Source organism: Molossus molossus, unplaced genomic scaffold (assembly GCF_014108415.1).
Source record: "Molossus molossus isolate mMolMol1 unplaced genomic scaffold, mMolMol1.p scaffold_m16_p_6, whole genome shotgun sequence".
NCBI classification, from domain to species: Eukaryota; Metazoa; Chordata; class Mammalia; order Chiroptera; family Molossidae; genus Molossus; species Molossus molossus.
In genome coordinates this window covers 8,362,527-8,383,512 of record NW_023425399.1, presented here as the reverse complement: position 1 = coordinate 8,383,512, position 20,986 = coordinate 8,362,527, and the positions used below count along the sequence as shown (strand labels likewise).

The window sequence follows — 20,986 nt, the reverse complement described above, 5'->3', positions numbered from 1 at the left end:
AGAAAACTATAGCAATAATACATGGAACCTATTTCTATTTGATTATTTCCTTTTGAATTTTTAAAAACTCTTCCCTATTCGGTTTCTTTTAAGGCATTATGTTTATTGGCTCTTATGTTCCTCCTTGTTTCATCTTCATTTCTGAAAATATTTTTTCTTTTCTGAGTTCTTTCCTCTTTTTAAATCCTTCTATTTTATAGTTACCTTGTTTCTTGATTTTTCACTCATTTATGTTATTCTTCCATAGCGTCTACTGTTTTCTTAATTTTATTTAGCTTGTTGGATTAGTGTTCATCTGTGGGAATATTGTTTTATTCCCTATTTTCTATAATGTGATAACATTTTATAGATTTCAACTGCACCTTGTCTGCTTATTTTTAAGTGAACAGTGTTTCTCTGTAGTTTTAGGAAGGAAGAATTGTATCAGATATTCTAGCTCAGGGCCCTCAGGATCTCTATTCATTGGTCTTTGTGATTTTTAAAATAACCTTGTACTTTCTCAGATCAGCCTTTCCTGTTCCTCCCATCCTACCTTTTATCTCAACCTCCTCTTTCTTCAGAGCTTTGTCCTAGAAGGGCATTTCAGTTCCTTAGTTTTGAGAGTCTATTGGATCCAGACTTCCATATCACCTTGTGGGGAGGGAGCACCAGGCGTTCACTGACTGGGAATTAGAGCCTGCAGAATCGACTCCCAGTTCGCTGCTAACACAGATCAACCTGTCATACTCATACTTTCCAGAGCCATCAGTCACCTGTCTTGATTCTACTTCCCTCCATACAAATGCTGATACCACATGGGTCTCAGTAAGTGACTCATCTCCGTTTATTGGTACTTTCGGAATCAAAGGGCGCCTCGTCCCTAGGTTTGTCTTAATTGTCATCTGAGGGGTTGTCTGTGTTCTTTGTTGCTCTGTTTTTGTTTTTTTGTTAATGCTCACCTGAGGATATTTTTTTCATTGATTTTTAGAAAGAGTGGAAGGAAGGGAGGGAGGGAGGGAGGGAGGAAAAGTGAAGCATTGAACAGCTCAGACATGGCCATTGATTGGTTGCCTTCTGTATGACCCCGACCTGGGCTGGGGATTGAACCTGCGACCCTTTGGTTCAAGGGCCTATGCTCTCGCTGCTGAGCCAAACTGGCCAGGGCACTCTGTTTATTTTTATGGAGGAATTCAGAGTAAGTTAAAAACTATGCCACTACTGCCACCATCTTCCCAGAACCACGAAGCTGGAGTAATCTCAGAAACATGTAATTCCTCCACCAGAATTTTTTAAAAATTGAGTCTTATGATGCCTTTATGGTCCTGGCCAGTTTGGCTCAATGGTTAGAGCATTGGCCCATGGACCAGAGAGGTAAGGGTACGTACCTCGGTTCCAGTTTGTCCCTGGCCCCAATTGGTGTCATGTGGGTGGTAACCACTCGATGTGTCTCTCTCACATCGATGTTTCTCTCTCTCTCTCCCTGAAGATAAATGCAAAAATGTCCTTGGGTGAGGATTTAAAAAAAAAGACTCCTTTATAAAACTGTTAAACATATAGAAGTAGAGTGATTAATATAGTGAACCCCTATATATCCATCACCCAGTTTTAATAATTATTGAACTAATGTCCCGTTTTCTTTCATTTGCCACCCCCCCGCCATTAACCTCCTTCCAGCTCTGATTTGTTTTGAAGTAAATCCCAGCACTATAACAAATACTTCTTTAAAAAAGAAAAAATTTGGACACTTGCATCAAAGGAGCCAGAACCCCCTCTACTTAGACTCGGACAGGAAGGGGAACTATCAAGGAGAGACTGTGATACCATCCGGGGTCTGGGCTGAGGTGTCCATCAGCCTGGAAGTACATTCAGAGTACTGCTTGTGGGAAGCTGATCATCATGGCAATCTCTGTGGCACGTGGCACAAGGAGCTAGTAAGACAGCACTTGCCGTTCCTGCCTGAGTAGTTGCAGCAGGAAGCCCCAGTGTGTCTTGGTTTGAGAATGCTTTATACTATATTGAGTCTCTCTTCAGCCTGGCATGGGGGCTCCATGTACAAACCTAAATATTTCAGCCATTGACCTGCTCTTTCCCAAGTGTGTCGGGAGGATGGAGGGAGCCTAGATTCCATTGCAGATGGAATGCAGCCTTCTGGAATGCTTGAAAGGAAAGCTCAGCAATGAAGGCTGGGGTGAAGAAGGGATAGCCATTTCAGAAAACCATGCTGCCTGCAGGAGCAGGGAGGAAGAGTCACTTTCTTCCAAGAATGTGTCTATTACACCCTGCCATTTCCTGGGTATCATAGCCAGAAATTACTCATTTCTGGAAAATCATTCATGAGCTTTCTATTGAGGAAGTCAAAGAGAGAGCAGAGTTCTCAAAGTTAGTTAGGTCATTGGTATTTTCTTATGCCGTCAGTCATTATTTTGTTTTCCACTGTCATCCTCACGCTGTATCTGTTTTCTTAATCCAGATTCATAGCTCTCACTTTAGTGCTTTCTGATCTGTTTATCATACTCATTCAATAAATTCTTATTGAGGGCCCTCTGCAGGAATTGTGTTACACTGGTGAACAAGCTATACCTGATGTATGTCCGCTCCTTTGTATATCTCCAGAAAAGTCTGTCCAGCCCTGTTAAGTAGAGACAAGAAGTTTAGAAAGTGGTATGTGTATCCTGTGTACCGCTAGGAGTCTAGGCAAACGGACATGGGTTGCAGGCCACTGTAGCATGGTGTGGACCCAATCTCCCTTCCTAATCTTTGGTGTGATGGCAAAGGTTTGGAGAGTAACACAAGCAGCAGGCTTCTGAGTTTGCTGCAGTGGAGTATGGCCATCCCTTCAGCCCAGCCTTCATTGCTGAGCTTTCCTTTCAAGCAACAGTGCTGGAACAGACTGAGCAGAACAGCTCAGACATGGCCCATATGATTTTTCTTTTCCTCCCATTGATGCCAGCCAAAGTCTGCCAAGGAGAGTTGACTGATCAGCAATGCCAGGAAGATCTCCCTTTCCTCTGAACCAGATGCAGCTGCTCCACAGTTACTCCTGAGTTCATTATTCTCATTTTTGCTAACTAACCTTGATGCCTTTTCCTATAGAATAGCTTTCCTCTCTGATCACTACTTTCTGCTCAGCGGTGCTTGTTGTGGCTACAGGTGGTCTTCCCCCAGTAAGTGGGAACTCATTGAGGACAGAGACCATGAGGACCTGCCCCATCAACACTTGGCATAGCTTGAAATGCAAGGACAAGAATTGGCAGCAAGCACAATGATATATTGTGGTCTTGATTCTGAAGGTGATCCTCAAAACTTGACTTTGGTGTCTTATGTAAGAATCTTCTTTAAAGAATATACTTGGGTTGTAAAATCTATTACCTTTAAAAGAACTTTACAAGTTTTTTGGTTTTTTTTTGTTTTAATCCTCACCTGAGGATATTCTTCTGTTGATTTTCAGATAGAGTGAGTGGGAGAAGGGTGAAGAGAGAGTGAGAGAAACATCAATGTGAGAGAGACATCGACTGGCCACCTCCCATATGACCCTGACCAGGGCCGGGGATTGAACTGCAATCAAGGCACGTGCCCCTGATCTGGATCGAACCCTCGACTCTGGTCCTCAGGCCAATCTCCAACCACTGAGCAAAACTGGCCAGGGCAAGAACTTGACAGTTTTGGCTTTTTAACTGTTATGTCCTCCAAGGAACATATCTCAATGAAATGTTATACTGTTTACTGTGAGTGATCTTGTGAAGATTACTTCCTAGCTCAGTAGGAAAACAAACATCCTAATAGTGATTTTTTTAAACAATTTATATAGTGTCATTACATGAAAATGTCATTAGTTTCAGCGTTTCTAAAATTCTTTATTCTAATTATTGCTCTATTTAGTTCTAGGGATTTATTTTTTCTCTAGCCCAACTTAGATGTCATTATTTTGTGAGCCTTGGGAGGAAGAGGGTCTAGCTAATTGTAATATCTTTGAAGGACATTGCCTCTGCAATAGCTTCAGTTACTATGTAATAATAATGACCCAGGTCTGTATCTAGCAATATGTATATGGATTTTGGTTCCTATATAGTTTTAGATGTGGTGCTGAAATATTGAGCAAAACCTCTTGAAGAAGGATTTGGCATTTGTCAGCCATCAAAAGCTTCTAAAAATTGATTATATATTAATAGCAAAGGTTTACTGCCTCCTTCTAGTGTATAGAAAATAAATGTAGTTTTACTCATTCAGTTCTAAGAAAGCAGATGACCAAAAGATCATGCAACTGTTGTCCAAGGCTATGACCGGAGAGGAAGAAGGGATAGAACCTTTAAAAAGAGCTTATCTAGCCCTGGCCAGTTTGGCTTAGCGGTTGGAGCATCAGCCCGCAGACCAGTGAGTCACAGGTTTGATTCCGGTCAAGGGCATGTACCTCAGTTGCGGTTCATCCCTGGCCCTGGTTGGGGTTGTGTGGGAGGCAGCCAGTTGATGTGTCTCTCTTGCATCGATGTTTCTCTCTCTCCTTACTGTCTCCCTCCCACTCTATCTGAAGAAAAATGGAAAAATCCTTGGGTAAGGATTAAAAAAAAAAGATCCCATCTCACTAAATATGTTGAAGAGATGAGAAGATGTACTAATTTAATTTGTTGAGATCCTGCTACTTTATGCTGGATCTTATTTGAAGTAGTTACTCTAAAAGTTGCTTTTTAATTAAATATACTTAATTAAAAATTTGCTTCCATTGAAGTTAGAAAGTTAGAAGTCAGATAACTGACATGGAGAAAACTGCTTTTTGTTTGTTTTAACAGACCTGCTTATGAACATGGTAAACAGAAACAATTTAATGTTTTTAATTATTGTATTTCACTACAAGTCAATACACAATACACACACTGATATATACCAGATAAATGTGGGGAGTAGATTTTGTACCCGAACCATCCTGCTCTTTTTTTCCTTAAAGAAGAACAAAGTAACAGTAGTATTAATTTTAACTGCAGAAATACTATTGTAGGTTTTTTAAATTCTGTATATTTTTAATCTGTTGTGTTCCGCTTGATCTTTTTTGTTGTTGTTAATGTATTTTTTAAAATTTATTTATTTTTGTTACAGATGTTTCTCTTTTTTTCCTCCATTGACAACCCTCCTCTCAATCTTACCCCCACCCCCAGCATTATTGTCTGTGTCCTTGTTTACACATACATGTGTAAAAGTCCTGTGTTATCTCTTCCCTCCCCCCACATCCACCTCTTCTGAGGTTTGTTGGTCTGCACTCCTGTTCCATGTCTCTGGGTCTATTTTGTTCCTCATATTCCACAAATAAGTGAGATCATGTGATATTTGTCTTTCTCTGATTGGCTTGTTTCGCTTAGGATAATACTCTCCAGGTCCTTCCATGTTGTCTCAAAGGATAAGAGATCTTTCTTTCTTACGGCTGCATAGAATTCCATTGTGTATATGTACCACAGCTTTTTTTTTCAATCCTCACCCGAGGACATTTTCCTATTTTTGTTCAGATAGAGTGGGAGGGAGGGAGGGAGGAAGGGAGGGAGGGAGAGAGAGGGAGAGGAAGAGGGAGAGAGAGAGACATTGACGTTAAAGGGACACATCGAGTGGCTGCCACCCACACAACCCAACAAGGGCCGGGGACAAACGGCAACCGAGGTACGTGCCCTTAGCAGGAACCGAACCTGCGTCTCTCTGGACCGCAGGCTGACGCTCTAACTGCTGAGCCAAACTGGCCAGGGCTGTACCACAGCTTTTTTATCCACTCATCTATTGATGGACACTTGGGCCATTTCCAGATGTTAGTGATTGTAAATAGTGCTGCTATGAATGTAGGGGTACATATATTCTTTCTGATTGGTGTTTTAGGCTTCTTAGGGTATATTCCTAGAAGCGGGCTTCCTCTTAATTTGCTAAATAGTTGCAAAGAATGAATCTAGCCTGCATCATCTTTAAAACATACACATACAACTTTACCTAATTGTAATGGTTCAGCTATCTCTGAAAAATAGTAATTCATTCTGAAATTTGAATTATCAGCTGCAGCTGCATTTTGTTACTATTTGAATTTAGGGAGTGGGAGGAGGAGCTCTCTGTAACATACAATCTGAGCTGTTGTAATATGCAGACACAGAGTTTACACTGAGTGTAGGCAAACTGCTAACCAGCAGAAACACTTATTCTAGCATAATATGAGACTTAAAGGCAAAATAAAGGGCAGAGGTGAAAATAATAGGAAAAAAGTAAACTCCAGTTGGACTGAGATTAAATCTTTTTAAAAAGTGAGGAAGAATACTAAAGAGAAAGACTTTTCTGCTAGAAGTAATAAAGGAAAGTGTAGAGGAAAAGGTCAGTAGGTTTGAATACATTAATATTTTAAACTACTTTTAAACTTTTCAATACACAGGCAGTGTGTATTTGCTGTAGAAAAAAAATTGGAAAACAATGGGAAATAAAAATCACTCATAATCCTGCCAAACTAGCAGTAGCAGCTCTATTGTTATATAGTGACAGCTTTATGATTATCCTACCACACTTATATTTAATTTCCTGTACATAAATTTTTATTTTTTGGTTAATCCTTACCCGAGGATGTTTTTCCATTGATTTTTTTATTTTATTTTATTTTTTAGATAGAGTGGAGTGGGTGGGGAGAAGAAACATCATTGCGAAAGAGACACATTGATTGGTTGCCTCCCACATGACCCCGACTGGAGCCAGGGATCGAACCTGCAACTGAGTCATGTGCCCTTGACCGGGAATCAAACCGGAAACCCTTTGGTCTGTGGGCCAATGCTCTAACTGCTGAGCAAAACTGGCCAGGGCTATAATTTTTTTTAATGTACAAATAGGTAAATTGGAAAAGTGGTTTTTAGCACAGGCAAAGAAGTGATGGCTTTAATATATGGTAAGGAGTTTATATGAGTAAGAAAAACACTTACATTCTCAAAGATTGTTAGGCACAGGATAGAAAGAGACAAGCCACTCTGTGTGTGCATCATCCAGCAGACATCGAGCACCTACTAGCTAAGTTAGGCATCCTCATTAAAGTTGTGCTTACTGTACACACAAAGAGCTGTTGGAGAGACAGACATGTCATCTTTTTCTTCTTCAGTTGAACTTTCAAGAATAATGTAGGATAATGTGGTTGTTTTTTTTTCCTTTATTAATTTTTAGAGAGAGAAAGTGAGAGATAGAAACATTGATGAGAGAGAACATCGATTGGCCACCTCCTGCCTGCCCCCGACTGGGGATTGGGCCCGCAACTTGGGCATATGTCCTGACCGGGAATTGAACCAGCGACCTCTTGGTGCATGGGTCGACGCTCAACCACTGAGCCACACCGACTGGACAATGCATTTTTGAATTTGGGATGGACAAATGTTTCTTAAACAAGGTACTCTGAAAAAAGCTAACAATAAAGGAAAAGATTGACAAATTGAACTACATTGAAATTAAAAAATTCCCTTCATTAAAAGTCACCATTAATATGCAGAATTAGTCCCAAATTCCTCCCACCCCTGTCTGCATTCCCTCTGAGTGTCTCTCATCAAGAGGAAGAGAATCCCTTTTGAATTTACCCTTGGTCACATGACCTGCTTTGGCCGGCAGAATATTGGCGATCATGACACAAGCAGAGGCATAAAAAAGTATTTGTATATGGGCCTTGCCCTCTCTTGCTGCTTTTGAGAATTCTACAGTCACTACCATGTGAACAAGCCCAGGCTAGTCTATTGGATGATGAGCACCATGTGGCCTGATTACTGCCATCGCCCTTGTCAATGGCCAGCCAAGCATCAGGTATGTGAGTGAGACCGTGGGCTACCAGCTGACAACAAATGCATATTAGAATGCAGCCAGCATTACATGGAACAGGGACAAGCTATCCTAGCTAAGTCCAGCCCAAGTAGCCAAACTCTAGAATCATGAACAAGTGAGTAGTTGTTATAAGCCACTATGTTTTGGGGTGGTTTGATATACAACACAAGTCAACTGATACAGAGAAAGATATTAGCAGTATATATGACCACCAGAGGACTTCGACTAGAATAAATAAGGAACACTGCATATCATTTAGAAAAAGACAACCTAATAGAAAAAAGTAGACAACGCTGACATATGATAGGATTTCAACTATATGACATTTCTGGGAAAGGCAGAACTGTGAAGAGTAACAAGATCAATGGTTGCCAGGGGTTTAGGGAGAGAGAAAGAAAGATCAATAGGTGGAGGACAGGAAGATTTGGGGCAGTGAAAATATTCTGTATAATACTGTAATGGTGGATACATGTCATTACATGTGTCAAAACACATAGAATTGCCCTGGCCAGTTTTACTCAGTGGTTAGAGCATCGGCCTGCGGTCCAGAGAGACCCGGGTTCGGTTCCCACTAAGGGCATGTACCTCAGTTGCAGTTTGTCCCTGGCCCTGGTTGGGTTGTGCGGGTGGCAGCCATTCAATGTGTCCCTTTCACATCGATGTTTCTCTCTCTCCTCTCTCCCTCCCTCCCACTCTATCTGAACAAAATGGAAAAAATGTCCTCTGGTGAGGATAAAAACAGCAACAACAACAAAAACCAACACATAGAATTTACAACACCAGGAATGAACCTTCCTCCAAAACACTTTAAGGGCCCCCATGGCCTGTAGCAATAGCATCTTGCTCTAACACTGCCACTTGTTCAGATGCCTTGTGAGCAGTTGTGATTTGTGCCACTTACTGCTTTTTCGATGCTGATGTTATGAATAAGTTACTTTAAAAAACTAAATTAGTAAAATTATCCGTAAAGTCATTGCCATGATGTTACTTTCACTTGCGTTATTCTTGAGTAGAAATTTCAAGTAACAGAATTGCGTGACCTTCTTGGTGGAAAAAAACAGATAGGAAACCACAAGCTATGGACTGACGAGTTTTGTCTCTTGTAGCCTCATTTGTAAGACTAGCATGACTTGGCTTGGTAAATAATAAGCATTCACTAAACTGATGATTTTCGTTTTTGTCAGTAAGTCTTCTTTCACCAAATTGGCCCAGAGATTTTTTCCTTGAAGCCCTACAGTTTTAAAAACTATGGTGTTTATTTAGCAACATTCTAAATTAGCTTTATGTCTCTAGAGTTACATCTCATTCATGGGTGAGAAATCTGTATAGATCAGGTTACTTAATTTGTCCATAATGGATGGTGTATGTCGTTTTATGCGTATAACCTGGTACTATTGTTCTTAGGTAGATTTCAGTGCTACAACCCTTCATTTAACCCACAGGATGATGCAGGCACAGATATAAATTGGATCTTTGAACCACTCACTGTGCCTTTTCTCCAGTGATCAGATCCTGGTGGTGGGAAGGGGCTTTTCTTATCTGTTACACTTATTTTTCTGTAAACTTGATGACTAGCAGATGTGTTTGTGAGAGTTACAGGTGACAGCGCCTAGCTGAGAACCTCGAATCTCTTTGTCTGTCTTCCCCACTGGAACACAAGGTTCATGGCAGCAGGACTTTTGCCTCTTGTTCACCTTCATCTTCTTAGTGCCTGCCACATCACATAATCCATACTCAGTATGTACAGTGTAGGCAAAACTAGGTTTACAGTTGTTCGTATGGAAAATAGTACAATAATTAGTAACATAGGAATAAACTTTGTTTCCTGTACACCTACTTTTGTCCCACCCTGTGTGTGGATGAATTGAAGGGACTCATACCCTGAATCTAAACCTTGCTTCCGTAATCCACATACACAGAGTTCTTTGGAAAGCCATGTGGAAGAGCTTGGTTACCTGCTTCTTCTCTTCCCCAAGTTGTCATTTTATTTTTGTGGTCTCACTGAAGAACTATCCCTTCATGCTTTGGGACATTGGTCATGTTTTCCTTCTTCATCCCTAATCCCCCAAATGGTGGTATAGAAAAATACATTACATCTAGAAAGTATTTAGAAACCTCATTTTGGTTGATAATAATAAACTTTCTTTGGTTATGGTAACAGAATCTTGTTCTGCTCTTAGAATATTAAAGAAATTCTTAACCAAATCTGGTTTAGTTTTGACATTTTATTTTCCTCCCATTCACACTTTTTAAGTTATGCACAGAAGAATCATAGTTTTGTAATTATGGTTCTCAGTCATTTCAGAGTAGGAATATCATATAGTCCCTCCCTGTGACCACTGAGCTTAGGAAATTAACCCTGGAGGGAGGAAGCTGGTGGTTGGCAGTCTGATGCCCTGTAAAGGAAGGTGTAACCCTTCCACTTCCAGATGTGTGCCAGCTACTTGTGTCCTTAGTCAGCTGCACCACTGTCCTCTGGCAACTGCTCCAACTCCAGGGCCTGAAATACTTATTCTGTCCTTATGGAAAGCAGAAGGTAAACAAAGCAGAAGTGAAAGTAGATTCAATTTTTTAGACTTCTTACAGGAATAGTTTTGTGATTCTCAGCATTTAAAAAGATACTGGTTCCAATGTGTTTTATTGACATCAATTACTGTAAGTCTGATTCATTTTCTCCTTATTGATTTCTGCCCAAGGTGAAATTCATGACATTAAACAGAAAACATAAGTGATTAAAAAACAAAAACAAATCACAGGTACTCTTAAGGACTGTAAAAATAAGGTTTAGTCAGTGACACTTGAAAAAGCAATTTTATACCTCTGTGTTAACATTTTGATTGCATAATCATAGAGTTGTTAAAAATTAGGTAAATGGCAGTGTTAAAGCTTTATTAAGCTGCCAACATATATTGTAATTTACTTTGATGATTCTTTAACCTTAATATTGTGCAGCTTTAGCCTTACCCTAATGTGTCTGGGCTCTGACTTATTATTTAGGTGTATGCTGGGGCGTCTCTATCCTCTGTTCTTTCATGTTTCCTAGTTCTCCATGTTGTATTCCTTTGTACTAGATTTCAATTTTGCTTATCCTTTGGCTGTGTTCAATATAGAGTTTACTCTCTCAGTGATTATCAGTTTTAGTTCCAGAATCTCATTTGTTTTTTCTTATCTACTTATTCTGGTTTCATTTCTCCCTGTTTTTTAGGGGAGGGAGGACACATGATGCCTTTATTTATCCCTGATTTTAAATATATGTATGTATCTTGAAAGTGTCTGACAGGTTATACAATAAATTTCAAGTAGAGTAGATTCATTTTTCTAGCTGATGTGTTGGATATCTTTTTCAGAACTAATTTTCTGGATTCTTTTGGCCCTGTGCTTCCAGATCATTTTGAGTGGGAGGCCTTTTGTTTCCTTTTTATTTGTTCTTGTTCTATTTTTTAGCCTAGCTGTGCCTTTGTGCTTTTCTCTATATTTAATTGACAATTGCTTTTGTTCAGAGCAGAGGGTGTACATCAAAGCGTGAAATTGGTCCCGCCGTCTCCACCAGATGTTCCCCTTGCCAGCTTGATGAAGGATATTTCATACCTCCCATTCTTGCCCTCATCCTTTCATTTGTGGGGAATTTGTAAAGGAATTTGATTATGCTTCCCATGTCATTTTCAAATGTATATAATTGTTCTGTTAGTGATTTGTAACTCTATTATCTTTTAACCTCACCCAGACCAGTGGTATAAGATGACCCAACACTTCCTCAAGCTCTAGCAGGGGTGATTGTTGTATATCCTGCTGCCTTTTCAATGCTGACTACTTGTTCCTTCCTCCTTCATCTCTCCCATCTCTTTCAGCTGCCACATAAGATACTTAGGTGCTTGGTTTACTTTTCAGCATTTTTTAAATTCAGTACATAATTATTTTAAAATTTACGCAAAACGAGATTGCTATTGTTTAGCTAAATTTTAAGCTTTTTCCTTTATTATCTAAGCATTGTAGTTTATCCTAAAATTTAACAGTATTGCGTATATGACTTCTTGCATATTGCAATATAATGCTTTCCTAAGGTTTTTGTAGTACATTATATTGTTCTATTAACTTCCATATATAAAGGATACAGCTTTGCTTTCAGCTTTAAAAGACATTTAACATCTGACTTTGACTATTTGTGTATTTCTCATTTGTTATACAAAAGTTTTATGTTCTCGTATATAATGAGATTTGTGATAAAATTTGTTTAGTACGTTATTTTGAAGATTTGGTTTCTAAAAGTTTAGACTAGCCCCCCCCCATTTTTATTTTATATATATATATATATATATAATCTCCCTATTCAGTGGTAACTACCACTAGAGTTCCAGGAAACGTACACATTATGTGTACACTTAGGCATTTTCCTTCCATCTAGCTCACTCTGTCCATTTCTGAGAGCCAGTAGCTTCCATAAAGTACTGGGTAACAGCTCAAACAATCAAATTGAGCAACCATTTCTAAATGGGGGTGGGGGGGACAGAAGACGTAAAAGTTGTCAAGGGACTTTGTAGTTCACCACAGGCCTAATGAATAAAAGGTGTCCCTGGAGTTTTTTCCTCAAGACTTAAAATATATCACTGTCAGAACTATTTAAAAAATAACTTTTTCTTTGAATCTATGTTGTAGTATTTTGATTCTGTCTTATCAGGAAGCTGTGTGGCCCAATTGCAAAGCAAAATAATATTTGTTACTATTATTGTTCCAATAACTTCCATTTTGTAACAGGTAATAAGAAAATAGGATTGGGCCAGACATTTACTTAAACATATTCCCTTTCAGTAACATTTCTGTTTCATAAAATAAACATTGGTGTAGAATTAAGCTTTGAGAGACTTTAGAACCATTCATTAATTTAGTCAGCAAAATTACGTTGAATGCCTACTCTGGGCGTGGGTATGAGGTAGGAGGGGATTGAGAGGTGAGAATCTAGACCCTTCTTATCAGATTCCAACTGCTACAGGGATGAGGTATGCTCCTTCTACCTCATCACTTGTCATAGTTTAAAAATGAATAATGCATTTTACCACAGAACCAATAAGAGACATTCACTCAATTGTGAGACTGAAGAGAAAGGTGTGTTAAAACCAAAATTGCTATGTTTAACTTAATGAAGTGTTTACTATAAACACTGAAGATTATACTGGCCTTTTTGCTTCTGTTTTTTTTTTTTTTAATAGAACTCTCAAATCAGAAATTGACAGATTTCCACCTGTTTGACTTTTTGCCTAATTGGATTTGGGGAGTATTTGAATAATGGATAATAAGCTTTCTGTATTCTGAACAAATACAGAAATTAATTCACTCTGGGCATGATTTCATTCTGTTACCAGAGCTTTGTTATAAGTATGTCATCCTCTTGTATTCATTGGGAAATCTATCTTGTCAAATTAGTGCCCTTCCATCCCTGGAATGCTGAGGTACATTTGAATGATTCTTTATTTTGGTCTAGGGGAGACTTCTGGGAACCTGTTTCATGGCAAGTTTATTACTTCCTTTTTGGCTTGGCTCCTAAATTTACTCAGTGTTCAACTTCTCATCATCGGCTTTAAGGCCTTTGTTTTATTTTATTTTGTAGAGATTTTATATACTTGGTGGACTGTTTAAATCAGCTTAATAAAAGGTAATAGGGATATTTTATGCTTGTGATAGAAGTTCAACTGACACTTGTTTATTAGTGAGCAGTCTCCTTTTTCTATAGCTATTTGAAAGTTAGCCTACCTTTGATAGTTTTAGAAGAAATCTTGTTTTGCTATAATTCTGTATGAAATTTTATGGCACAGTAGTTTACTTATTTCTAAACCACTGTTGGTAATTACCTTTAATTTAAAAGATATTTTATCACTTCTCAAATTTAAGACTATAATCCTGGCATTTTATTTTACTAAATGAAATATAATTACTTATATTCAGAGTCAGCATATATTTCCCATAGGCCATTCTAAAGTAGAGAAACTTAAATGGATATATTTTATTATTTGTAATATGGGTGCATTTTAGTCTACGAGTATACCTTAATTTTAAAATCTGTTTTTAAAAAACTATTGTGTGAATACCTCTTATTTTCCCTTTATTAAATGACATATCCAAGTTTTTACTCTCTCTCTGGCACCAAAAAAGTTCATATTTATAATCCTTTGGGTGAATCAGCTGCACACTGCGGTGGATATTTTGTCCCTTATTTATTACTCAGAGTATTTGGTGGTTTATCCATATTAATTATTTCTTCCATCTTCATCCAGTCACACCAGCTGGACTGACCTGATTGTTCACCTCACAAGGCAGAGTTTGTACCTATGGCTAAATGCTTCAGACTTTGATTTTTTATTTCTTCAAGTTATTTTTGTGTGTGCTCTGTAGCACTTTCCTGAAAGCTTAATCATCCATAAAAGATGTGATGTGTGTGTTACTACTATCTTAATTTGTTTAATTATAAACCTACCTAAGGGTAGGCTTATAATCTGTTGTCATGCTTTTGAATTTTTGGTTTATCCTCTAGTATGAGTAAAAAAACTCGTCCCTGCCATTTTGCAGTTTTTTTTAGTAAGTGAATAGCAGGATGTGGGCATTTTTAAAAAGTCCAAGTTAAATATGCACATGGCTTAAGAAGTTAAATAGTATCATACAGGTTTGTTATAAAATCCAGTTATTGACCTGCCCACACCTCAAGCCATTTCCCCAGTCTTTTCTCCCCACAATGACAATTTTCAACTCTTGAGCTACTGGTTCTAGCTTGTATATATTGCATATATCCAAATATCTAAGGAACATGTTTATCTTTTGAGTTATTAATTTAGGCCTTTACTAAACTAAATTTCATTTTCTTAAATAGCCATCTGCTACTTTTTCTCCCCTTTTCTTTCTCTTGCCATCCTCCCAATATGGTATATTCTTTGGTAAAAACAATATTATTTACATTATTTGCCTATGGTAGTCAGAGAGAGTGTTGTACTGGGCTGTTTAAAATTTTTTCTATAGTTAATAATTGCCTTGTTCTTTTCATTTGCAACGTTTTGTTTGTTTTTTCTCCTACCTATTGCTAATTCTTCTCATACCTTCTGGTAGCCTCTCAGAACAATTTTCCCAAGGTCACTTAGTGTTGTCCAATAGAGATACAGCGCGACCCTTCATTGTAATTTTCTAGTAGCCACAGTGAAAAAGGTTAAAAGAAGCAGATGAAATTAATAATATAGTTGACTTAACCCAACATGTTCAACATGTTATTTCAACAAGTAATATTTAAAATATTTGAGATATTTTCCTTTCTTTTTTTAGTACTAAGTTACCAACATCTGATGTATATTTTACACTTTACATAACCTCTCTTTTCAGATTAGTCACGTCTCAAGCACTCTCAGTAACCCTGTGGCTAGTAGCTGCTGTATTGGACGGAGCAGTTTCAGGTGACTGCTCAGTTTCAGTTTTTTCCTTGCAGACATCCCTACTACAGACCACTATTCTCTTTCTCTCTGGGGAGTTCGATGGAGGCCTGTCACACAGAGTTAGCATCTTGACACTTCCTTTGCTTTTCAGTTGGATTCCCTATTCCTAGGCTCCAGGTTTTTTCCTCGCCTTTCTCTGGTCCTTGAGACCACAATTGGTATACGGACAGAAGCATGTTGTTGACACATCTATCTATTGAGTCATTCTGCTTTAATCTGGCCTGTCTACCTCCTAGGTCTGTACATGGTTATCACCCTGAGAGCTCCTTCTTTCATAGCTTTGGGAGAAATTTCCTTTGCCTTTGTTCTTGTGTCAGATTCTTTTCCTTGTATATCTTACATCTTTCCTTTTTGGTTTATTCTCCCCTCCGGTAGAAGACATGCTCCACTGGACTGCTGAGTAAAGGGAGCGTAGATGGTCAAGTTTTTGAGACCTTACTTTTCTGGAAATGTTTTCATTGTCCATTCTCACTTGATGGTTAGTGTGCTGGATATAGAATTCTAGGTTGGAAGTCATTTGTCTTCAGAATTTTTAAGGCATTGCTCCATTTCCATCTAGTTTTTTGTGTTCTTCTGGCAAAGTCAGAAGCCATTCTGATCACCTTATCCTTTGAAGGTCATCTACTTTTTTCTTCCTTGAAACTTATAGAACATTCTCCTTGTCTGCAGGATTCTGGAATTACAAATTAATGTGCCTTGATATGGGTCTGTTTTTATCATTATGATGAGCACTTGATGGGTCTGGAAGATTTTCTTGAACTATTTTTTTATGTTTTCTTGTATTTTTGTTTTGCCTTATTTTTTGCTATTATGGTTGCTTTTGTTTGATTGATTTTACTTTCTGAAAAAAATTTCTTCTATCTTTATCTTCTGACTTCTCAATTAAGCTTATCATTTCTGCTATCTTGTTTTTAACTTCCAGGTGACATTTTTGTTTATTTTATGTAACATCCTGTTCTTAATTCATGGATGCAGTATCTTATCTTTCTGAGTATATTATCTTTTCTTATCTTTCTTAGTATATTAATATATATTTTTAAAGCTTTCTTTTCTCTGTGGTTTATTAAAACGGCTTTTTTTCTGTGGTTTATTCCCCCCTTGTAAATCTCTTTTATACTAGAGGCTTTGCTCTTATAACCAGTGGTTATCTGCACATGGTGAAGAGTAGGATTTTACAAGGCAAACTGAGAGCTCTGAGCAGGTGGAAGAGGTTTGTTCGTCCTGATGTGGCCACGGAGCCTAGTTGTCAGTTGCACACCCTGGTGAGAGTATCTTTAGGTCTTTCCTCTTGTTGCTTGGATCACCAGGGGAGCACTCTGCCTCCTGATTTGTGCTTTCTAGAAACCCCAGCTTTCTGCAGAGGCCTGAGGCAGCGGTCACCTAGCAGCAGGACGGGGACAGTGAGGGTGGCAGAGACCGAGCTCCTCTCAGATTCCCCCCGTGCTGAGTCCCATCCCTCTTTCCTGAGAGGCAGCTCTGCCTACGCCTTTGGAGGGTTCTGTGGTGGAGATTAGGTGGCTCTCTCCTTTCCCCACTGCAGGCTGGTAGTCCTACCAGCTATTAATCAGTCTGATTTCCAGCTTCCAAATTCTGTTGCTGTTGTCTTCTCTCCTGTTCTTCCCTTGTGGGTTCTTTTTTTTTTTTTTAACCGTAGTAAAATATATATAACAAAAATGTTTCCATTGTAACCATTTTTAGGTGTACAGTTTAGTGGCATTAAATGCATTCACATTGTTGTGTGGATTTGTCTTTTAATAATAATAAAATACAGCCCTGGCCGGTTTGGCTCAGTGGTTGGAGCGTCGGCCTGCGGTCCAGAGAGACCCGGGTTCGGTTCCCGCTAAGAGCACGTACCTCGGTTGCAGTTTGTCCCCGGCCCTGGTTCGGTCGTGCGGGTGGCAACCACTCGACGTGTCCCTTTCATGTTGATGTTTCTCACTCTCTCTCCCTCCCACTCTATCTGAACAAAATATGGAAAAATGTCCTTGGGTGAGGATAAAAAATAAGAATAAAATACAAATGAGGAAGAAAAGGTTTTTTAAATGTGATTATGGTGGTGTTTTAGGGGGGCAAAATTAAATGTGTATAATCAGTTTAGCAGGAGGCCTAATGCAGGTTTTCTGTTAATTCAGGCACTTCCTCTAACAGTAGAGTGTAATGGAATTTGTTTACCACCTCCTAGGAAAGCAGTTGGATAGTTTATTGGCATAAAGTGCATTTTATCTGCTCTAACAACTATAACTTTATAGAGGTTATAGGTGGAACTCCCAGGACTGACATTCAAGGCTCTCAAAAGTCTGGCCTACCCACCTGCAAGCCGTCTGTCATTCTTCCCCACCAGCCCACTCACTGTTCCTTGCATGAGATGTGAACTTCAGCCCCCGTACCTTGCTGTGCTGGGTGTTCCTGAGTGGATTCCCTCCTACCCACACACCTTCCATCCCCTGCCCTCTTCCGCATGTGTCCAGCTCCCAGCCCCACACTGCTTCCTTGAACCCCAGCCACGGAGTTATTCCTCTTTTGTTTTTCTCTCATGACCTTGTACATGCCTCTGAATTATCACCTTGGGTTTCCCACACTGCCTGACTCTCTTTGACGTCTGTTTCTGCACTGGGTCTTCCTCCGTGCCTGGCACGTAGCCCATGCTCGGTTAAATCTCTGCATGAATCCCTGATGCCAGAAATTTCAAAAGAGAACTCTTTATCCTTTTTTCATAGGATATCCGACATGAAGCCAGTGACTTCCCATGTAGAGTGGCCAAGCTTCCCAAAAACAAAAACCGAAACAGGTACAGAGATGTCAGTCCCTGTAAGTATTCACGTCACCGTTACCGGTCTCACTGCTTCCATCGCCTCGGGCTCTCCCGGCTCAGGCCTCAGGCAGGACCCCTTTAGCTCTGGCTTTGGTAATGAATCCGTAGCAGTAGAGGGTTAGGACTCGATTGTTTCCTATAACAGACATTAGAGACTTTTAGTAATGGTTCATTTTTCCACCGTTGTAGAAGGGGATAAAGTTTCCTTTTTTTCTGGAAAATTCAGCAAAGTTCAGAGCAGTTTTTTAGCTTTGACTGTTTTTCTGATGAATCATTTTCCTACCAGCTGAAGCAGAGTAAAGCCGGCGTAATATAACCTTTTCTGGATGACTCAGCAACAACATTATTAGACCCCAAGCATTGTATTGAGCTGTAATGATGCCCTATGCAGGAGGCATTCAGGGTAGGAAAGGCTCACTCTCTCTGCTAAAGACACCAGTCAGCTCTGCTTGTCGAGTCCCACCCCACCCTACACCCTGCTGCCATCGTATTTCCAGCTCTTTCCTGCCGGTAGCTCTTAGTTGCCTGCTGGCCTCTGGCAGCCTCCTCTGCCTTCTGAATAGCTGGCTCTCAATCTACTGATATCTTGAAAGTAAATAAGTAAATGTGTTAGAATGTGTGTAAAGCAAGACACACTGGAACCGAGTAAAGGACATGCACTTTGCCATCTCCTCCAGGCTACAGAAGCCCTTTTGACTCACCTCCAGGGTTTTCAGACATTGTCAGTCAGTGATGGTTGTAGCTGCCGGCATCTTCTAGGACAGTATTGTGTGCCAGGGGAGAAGATTCTGTGGGCTGTTCCTCAAACAGGCACTTCCTGCGCACCTCTTAAAGCACACTGTCCATGTCAGCAGTGCCCCCTGCCCTAAACGGTACAGCACCCAGGTTCCTGGGAGAGGAGGGGACCTAGATTGGTACAGAGCAGTGTGCTTCTGACTGCTGTCGGGGTTCCCTGCCTGGGTTTGTATCTCCACCTGCCACTTATAGCTGTGTGGCTTTGGGCACAGTGTTCTCTTCTCTGACCTTCAGTAAAACAGTACTCACACTGATCTTGTTGGGTTGTGTGACCATAGAATAAAGTAACAATGGCCACTTACCCCAGTGTCTCACTCAGAAATGTTGGCAGTGGTTGAGGTGGTCATTAACTAAATGAAGGTGAATGCCAACGATATCTGAGGTGCAATTCTAGGTCATCAGGTGACATGATCGTGCCCACCCAACACCTAATATTCATGAGTTAGCTTTTCTAGGCTGTGGCACATCAAAAGGTTTTATTTATTTTAAAAAGATGTTTTTATTGATTTCAGAGAGCAGAAGGGAGAGAGAAAGATCAATTGGCTGCCTCCTGCATGCCCCCTACTGGGAATGGAGCCTGCAACCCAAGCGTGGGCCCTGACCAGGAATCAAATCAGCGACCTCCTGGTGCATGGGACGCCCAACCAACTGAGCCACACTGGCTGCGCAGAGGTTTTATTTTTTATTTTATTTATTTTTTAATCCTCACCTGAGGATATTTTTCCATTGATTTTCAAATAGAGTGGAAGGGACTCGGGGGCAGAGGGAGAGAGAGAGAGAGAAACATCGACATGAGAGAGACACATTGACTGGTTGCCTCCCACAAGACCCCAGCCAGGCCTGGGGATTGAATCGCAACAGAGGTACATGCCCTTGACCAGAATCGAACCTGAGACTCTTTGGTCCGTGGGCTAATGCTCTAACCACTGAGCAAAACTGGCCAGGGCAGAGGTTTTATTTAAAAAAAAACAATTCCCTGAGTGATTCTGCTGTGATGTCCTGGCCATCTGTCCTGAGCTTGAAAGAACAATTACTATTTGCATCTTTCAGCAATTCCAGAAGGTACCCTTGGTCTCTAGCTTTTGCTGTACTTGCTCTGAAACAGTCAATAATGTGTTCAATACTCCTTTTTTACACCTTTGATCAGTGCTTATCTACATGGTTTTATGAACCAGTTTTACAGAGAAAGAAAGCATTTAAAATTTCTTCTAGGGAAACATTCTGAAACTTTTTTGCCCCCAGTCTCACTTCTCATATTTTTCTTTACTCTCCTACTTCCACACTCCAGTAGAAAAAGTAGTTTGCTTTTTTAAGGTTATGGGGGAAATGGGAGAGTGATTCAAGGTAGAAGGGGATCTTGTTATCTTCCCTTTGGCAAGTGAAAAACCCAATGCTCAGAGGAGTTGTTTGCCCAAGGTCACCCAGAGCTGTTTGAACTCGTTCACATAACCCACAAATGCCAGTCACATAATTTTTCTGAGGTATTTTATCTCCATGACCCACTTACATGTTACCAAAGTATTTCAGTTCGTATTAACCCTCCACAATAAGAAGCAGTATTCCGAACAGTTGCTAATTTTCAAAAATATCTCTTTGGAATCTTTTAGAACAAAAAGCCCCAACTTATTTATTCCCATTAACTTCTTTTCCATTGGGCTGAGGAGAAGATGCTATCTATGAGTGGTCGCCTGAGTTCATCATCCCTTGCATTGTACCAGAAATAAAAATAGTCACCTGCTCTTGTTAGCTGCACTAGCAGGAATAGGGAAGTGGCCCTCGGGGAACCATTGTTTCTGTGACAAAGTCATGGTAAAAGGGAAAAAAAGTGGCTGTACTTTTTTAATAAACTGGGCAGAATTTCCAAATGAGAGTTTATTTTTAAAAATGATTCTGTGTTGCATTTAATATACTTTCAGTTTTTTTGGATTCAACATTACTTTTTCAAGTTAGACTCTCTTTTAAATGTCTTTGATCTTGGTGGATTCTGACTTTGAAAGATTTCGAATCATTCAAGTATATTATACTTGAATTATAGGGGAAAAACGTGTAAAAGAATTCAAGATGTGATTTTTCACTCTGTTGTATACTTAGGCCATTTAATCTTTAAACTTTTAGATGTAGGTTAAATTGAAGA

The 20,986-nt window shown here is 39.6% G+C and overlaps 1 protein-coding gene across 2 annotated transcripts in view; it reads left to right on the top strand.

Moving 5' to 3' along the window:
- PTPN1 (protein tyrosine phosphatase non-receptor type 1) overlaps positions 1-20,986 on the top strand; it is a 70,849-nt gene that overhangs the window by 28,946 nt on the left and 20,917 nt on the right. The window contains exons 1-2 of one of the 2 annotated variants that reach the window (XM_036244250.1): positions 1,497-3,269; positions 17,963-18,053. Coding sequence is in view for 1 of the 2 variants with exons in the window: in XM_036244249.1 (XP_036100142.1) it covers positions 17,963-18,053 (91 nt within the window). In the remaining variant the exon portion in view is untranslated. Of the gene's footprint in view, positions 1-1,496; positions 3,270-17,962; positions 18,054-20,986 lie in introns of those variants that run through there. The other variant, XM_036244249.1, reaches the window with a different exon arrangement.